We start from the raw sequence: 6000 nt of genomic DNA on the forward strand, positions 1-6000 counted from the left end.
GTTGCAATGAACTGAGATGGCACCACTGCACTCCAGCCTGGGCAGCAGAGTGAGACTCTTGTCTCAAAAAAAAAAAAAAAAAAAAAAAAAAAAAAAAAAGACTAGGCTATTAATAGTTAAGCTTTTGGGGAATCAAAAGTTATACACAGATTTTCGGCTGTGTGGGGTGTTGGTGCCCCTAACTTTCATGTGCTTAAAGGGTCAGTTGTCCTTTTGGGACATAAAAGTTAAAAAAGCCCAATTGCTGGACTTACGGGATTAACTTCATCCTGAAGGAACAAATGAACAAGAGTTCAACTGAAAATCTGCTTTAGTCACACACGTGATGAAAGCCTTGACACAATAGGGATACATGATAACAATGTTTAGGTGAGTTATTTAAGGAATTCCTCTGGGAGTTCTATATGTATGGGAACTTTTAAATAATGAAGTAGATAACACAATAGATAATATAACAAAAAAGTCTTTGAGTAATATACATATAAATATAATAGGTTAACAAATGAAAAAAGTGAATATAAAAAATGCTTTTGGGGAGATGTGGCAATTAGCTGAACTATATGTTAGAAATTTAGAAGAGTGATGAAAGCATTTGTTTTAACATTAAAACTTTTCATAGTATATTCATGTTTATACTTTATATATCATGTTAGATTTTTTTCAAGATGAGATTTTGCTGTCTGAAAGCTAAATCTGTCTTGAAGAAATGGAAAGATCTGGTATACGTCTCTTGTGTTGACAGACCGTTTGTAAAGTGGTTTGTCTCTTGATTTTGGAATACACAACATTTGCAACATGCTTTTTTTTAAAAGTTCTATGAGCCTATAAACAAAATATTGTGTAAAATCATTTTATATATTTATTCCTTTAATAACATGAAATTTCCAGGATTTTAGTTTAATTTATTTTTATTTTATACTTACTTTATTTTATTTTGAGTCAGAGTCTCTCTCTGTCATCCAGGCTGGAGTACGGTGGCATGACACAGCTTACTGCAGCCTCCTGGGCTCAAACAATCCTCTTGCCTCAGCCTCCTGAGTAGCGAGGAGTACAGACACACGCCACCATGCCCAGCTAATTTTTAAATTTTTTATAGAGATAGAAATTCTTACTTTGTTGTCCAGGCTGGTCTCAAATTCCTGGGCTCAAGTGGTCCTCCTGCCTTGGCTTCCCAAAGTGGTGGAATTACAGGCCTGAGCCATTAAATATAAAAGTATTTGGTAATAGAATAATACCTTAATGTTTGAATGACATTTATCAATAAATTCTTAACTGTCTCTTTTTTTTTTTTTAGAGCGAAAGATTGCCTAAAAGCCATAATGAAAAGGGTAAATCATAAGGTTCCACATGTTGCTCTGCAGGCACTAACTGTGAGTACAAGTCATGTTATTATTTGACACAAATTTTAAATGTTTTTAATTACAGTAAGTTAATATTTTAACATTTGTATATTTTTATTTCAATTAATAGCTTCTTGGGGCTTGTGTGGCAAACTGTGGAAAGATATTTCATTTAGAAGTATGTTCCCGTGATTTTGCAACAGAAGTACGTGCTGTGATTAAAAATAAGGTAAATTTTAAAAACAGAAGAAATTTAAGTCATTAAAAAATACATAGATTGTATGTTGTTATTATATGTGGTATTACTAAAGTATTATAAATGAAGTCATTTTTAGATACATTGAAATGAAATAAACTGTTCTGATATTTGATTTTTTAATTTGTAGCACCAAAAACTCTTCTCCCCAAAGTATATATACTGTAGATAATAGCAAATCCTTTTTGAGGGCCAGTAAGTAGTCATTGCTTTAAGCATTTTATATATACTGTCTTGTTGAATGCTCTTAACTACCCTTGGAGCATTAGATTCTTGGAAATTAGATTCCCTTATCATTCTTATTTTATAAATGCAAAAACTGAGACTTAGAAGTAACTTGTCCAAGGTCATGCAGCTAGTAAGTGGAATAGCTAAGATTTACATCCAAGTTTCTCTGGTTCCATTCTCCAAAACATGGAGGAAATAATCTCTGAATATAAAAGATTTGTTGTCATTATAGTAAGACTTAGGAATTGGTGTTAAAAACAGTCATTTTGCATGAAATAGCATGTAAATAGGCATCTGTCATTTACTCAGCTAGGCTAGAAATTGCTGGACTTTTGTTGATGTTCATATAATTAAAGAGAATTTTGATGGTAATTCTCCTTGTTAAATAATTTAAGTACTTATTTTAACCGTAGATTTGTGTTCATTTCCCTTTCCTTTTCTTTAAAAGGCACATCCTAAAGTATGTGAAAAACTGAAATCTTTAATGGTGGAGTGGTCAGAAGAATTTCAGAAGGACCCTCAGTTTAGTCTAATATCTGCAACTATTAAATCTATGAAAGAGGAAGGAATTACTTTTCCTCCAGCAGGTTCTCAGGTGAGAGATACATTCAGACCCATGGTTGACCCTGTAATATTTTGAAGGTATGTATATTATGTAAAGACTAGGCAAGGTATGTCTAGATTATCATTTTCCACCTCTACTTCCCAAATGACTCTCTAGCATAGTGCCTTCCTTACATTTAGTAGACATACTAGTTTTTATGTGTATTTCTTCCACATATCAGAACCTTGAGAAGTTAATCAGACAAAAATAGTGTATTTAATGTTTCTCTAAGTCTGCAGTCATGTAAAAGGCATAGGTGTATGACATAGCCCTTATAGTCAAGAAATTTGTAGCAAATTTGAACGATAGCTTTATACATGTGAAAAATAACTAATTTGGATTGTAAGTGACAAACAGGATGAGGGGAATAGACTGTATGCTGTCTGTCTGAATACTAAAGAGAGAAAGAGGTGACTACCGATTGGAATGGTGAAGAAGGTAAAGAGGTAGAATTTTGAAACTTGAATGTATTAATATTTTGTTAGAAGTGAAGAAGTCACACCAGGAGATAAGTGAAATGAACAAATTCATGGAATTGAGAGGCTCAAGACTTGTTTGTTGAAGAGTGAAAATGCCTAGAGTGAATGCTTTACATATAAGATGGATGGAAATGTAAGACTAGAAATTTATTTGCTGGGAGAGGGGATAGCTTTAGTAGAACTGGGGTGTGGAGGCAGGGATGTTGACTCATGGAGTGGGCTGTTTTTTTAGGTCTAGGGGAAGAAAATACTATTCCTTGGATTTTGCTCTCAGTACCTTATTCCCTCCCATTAATATTAGGATATGGGCTAGGGAAAGAGACTATGAGAAGTACTATATTTTCTTTTCTTTTAGATCATAGATTAAAGAGAAAAATAGATGCTTTTTTTTTTTTTTTTTTTTTTTTTTTTTTTGGAGACGGAGTTTCACTCTTGTCGTCCAGGCCGGAGTGCAGTGGCGCAACCTCGGCTCACTGCAATCTCCGTCTCCTGGGTTCAAGCAATTTTCCTGCCTCTGCCTCTAGAGTAGCTAGGATTACAGGTGCCTCCTACCTCCATGCCTGGCTAATTTTTTGTATTTTTAGTAGAGATGGGGTTTCACCATGTGGCCAGGCTGGTCTCAAACTTCTGGCCTCAGGTGATCCACCTGCCTCGACCTCCCAAAGTGCTGGCATTACAGGCATGAGCCACACCAACTGAAAAAAGATTATAGCTGACCAGACCTAAGAGTACAAGGTAGAGTCTTGAGACAAGAGTCTTATAAATAATAAAAAGGAAACATTTTCCTGTTCTGTCCTTTCTGCATATTTTTCTGAAAATCTATGTAAAAAACTGGTTGATGGATCGGAGTCCTAGATACCTGTCTTACATGCCATTTATTAAATTCAAGCATGACCTTCCTTAGTTCTCTGCTTTGCCTGGCAGACCACTGCCACCCAGCCACAGTAACTAGTAAAAGGACTTCACACGTATTCCTAGAACTGCATCTCTTGTCTCTGTCCCAACTCCTCTCTCTTCAGTGATGATCATGACTTCTTGCTAGCACTTCTCGTGTAGCTGTACTCCTGTAGCAGTAGAGCTCCTCTCACTAAGAGACCTTGAGATCAGGAATACAATCAGGAAAGACTCATATTTTTTATTCTATTAATATTTAAGTACTTTCTGTATGCCAAGTTCTGTGTTAGATTTATGCAAAATCTAAGCCAGTTTGAGTCCTGTGTGAGTTGATAATGTTTTCTTGAAAAATCTGATGTTTTATTTTAGTATTTGAAAACAATTACTTAAAATTATGATAAAGAACTTCACTTTTAGACCAGTCATGGTGGCTCATGCCTGTAATCTTAGCTCTTTGGGAGGCTGAGACAGGAGAATCACTTGAGGCTAAGAGTTGCAGATCAGCCTGGGAAACATAGTGAGACCCTGTCTCTACAAAAAATAAAAATTAGCCAGGTGTGGAGGCATATACTTGTAGTTCCAGCTTCCCAGGAGGCTGAGGCAAGAGGATCACTTGAGCCCAGGAGTTGGAGGTTTCAGTGAGCTATGACTGTGCCATGCACTCCAGCCTGGCTGACAGAGTGAGAACGTGTCTCAGAAAAGAACTTCACTGTTAAATGAAATTCAGTTATATCAGTATTTTTTAAAATTTAGCATCTGCAAGTAATTATAGAGCTTGTGTTTTGTTTGAAGAGATAGTTGTGTTCATTTTACTCATACATTTACAGACTGTCTCTGCTGCTGCCAAGAATGGTACGTCATCGAACAAAAACAAAGAGGATGAAGACATAGCTAAAGGTAAATGATCAAGCATGTGTAATTTAGTGTTGCTTAAAATATCTTTGCCAGAACATTTTTTTAAATAAAAATGATAATAAAACTAGTAGTATACTTTTATTTCTACCTCAAATCTAAAACCAGTAGCATCCAAAAGTAAGGAAAACAAATGACATGCTGTCAAATGAATTTAATTCATTATCTTTTTTCAATAATATATATTTGATGTGCTACCTTTGGAGAGATTACATTTCACCTTTTTTTAATGCCAAAGTTATGAGTCAAGCACAGAAATATGTTCATGGCTTATCCTATATGGAAAGCTACCCATATTATAATGTCACAATCTGTTTGCTATAAAAATAATTGCTGCTGTATATGACAGACCGTGATAATAAGGAATGAGCAAAAACTTTATTTTAAAAATGTCATGGTTCTCTGCCCTGCCCCATCCTCCCGAAAGTTAACTGTAGCTTGTAATTAGACAAATAAAATGCTTGATTTATTCTTACTGAATTTTACATTGTCATCTAATGTTTATCAAAATTAATTCCAGTTGCTTTGCATTTTAATTTTTGAAACTAGCTATTGAATTATCGCTGCAAGAACAGAAACAACAACACACAGAAACAAAATCCTTATATCCATCTGCAGAAATTCAGTTAAATAATAAGGTTGCACGGAAAGTGAGAGCTTTATATGATTTTGAAGCTGTTGAGGACAATGAACTCACCTTTAAACATGGTGAAATAATTATTGTTTTGGATGACAGGTATGTTTTAAATCTTTATGGGAAGTTTTAAAGTGTAATGCCCTTCTTTTAGAATCCAGAGTATTCAGTTCTTTGACTTTTAGTGTATTTAAATAATAATAGAACCTTTTTATACCTTGTTTTTTCCTAAAATAAAAGATAGATAATGTGAGCCTCCTCTCATTATATTTGATAATTTGTTTGTTATATTTGATAATTTATGTATTGGATGAAAAACTTATTAAATATTGCGGATGACCACAAGTGGGAAACATGTAAATACTCAGTTACTTGCATATGTTTACGTTGGCAGTAGTGTGTACCGAAATTACTAGCAGAAAAACTTTAGGAAGAAATATAGCGATATACCCTTGATCAAAGCACCAAAAGCTATACTTGGCTCCTCCCCATTTCTTAATCTACTACTGTACTCTCCTCAGAATTTTCCTGCCATTTAAAGCTGTCATAAAAAATAGATCAATCTCTGTTGAGCTTAATACTGATCTGTACTTTTATTTTTTATTTTTTATTTTTTTATTTTTATTTATTTTTATTTATTTTTTTTTTTTTTG

The 6000-nt window shown here is 34.2% G+C and overlaps 1 protein-coding gene across 1 annotated transcript in view; it reads left to right on the forward strand.

The window, feature by feature from the left end:
* STAM2 (signal transducing adaptor molecule 2) overlaps positions 1-6000 on the forward strand; it is a 52513-nt gene that overhangs the window by 23347 nt on the left and 23166 nt on the right. Inside the window, 5 exon segments of the mRNA XM_017866084.1 lie at positions 1295-1370; positions 1471-1569; positions 2273-2419; positions 4629-4698; positions 5263-5449. Of these exon segments, the coding sequence (XP_017721573.1) occupies positions 1295-1370; positions 1471-1569; positions 2273-2419; positions 4629-4698; positions 5263-5449 (579 nt within the window).

This window comes from Rhinopithecus bieti, unplaced genomic scaffold (genome assembly GCF_001698545.2).
Source record: "Rhinopithecus bieti isolate Rb0 unplaced genomic scaffold, ASM169854v2 scaffold_81617, whole genome shotgun sequence".
Lineage (NCBI taxonomy): Eukaryota > Metazoa > Chordata > Mammalia > Primates > Cercopithecidae > Rhinopithecus > Rhinopithecus bieti.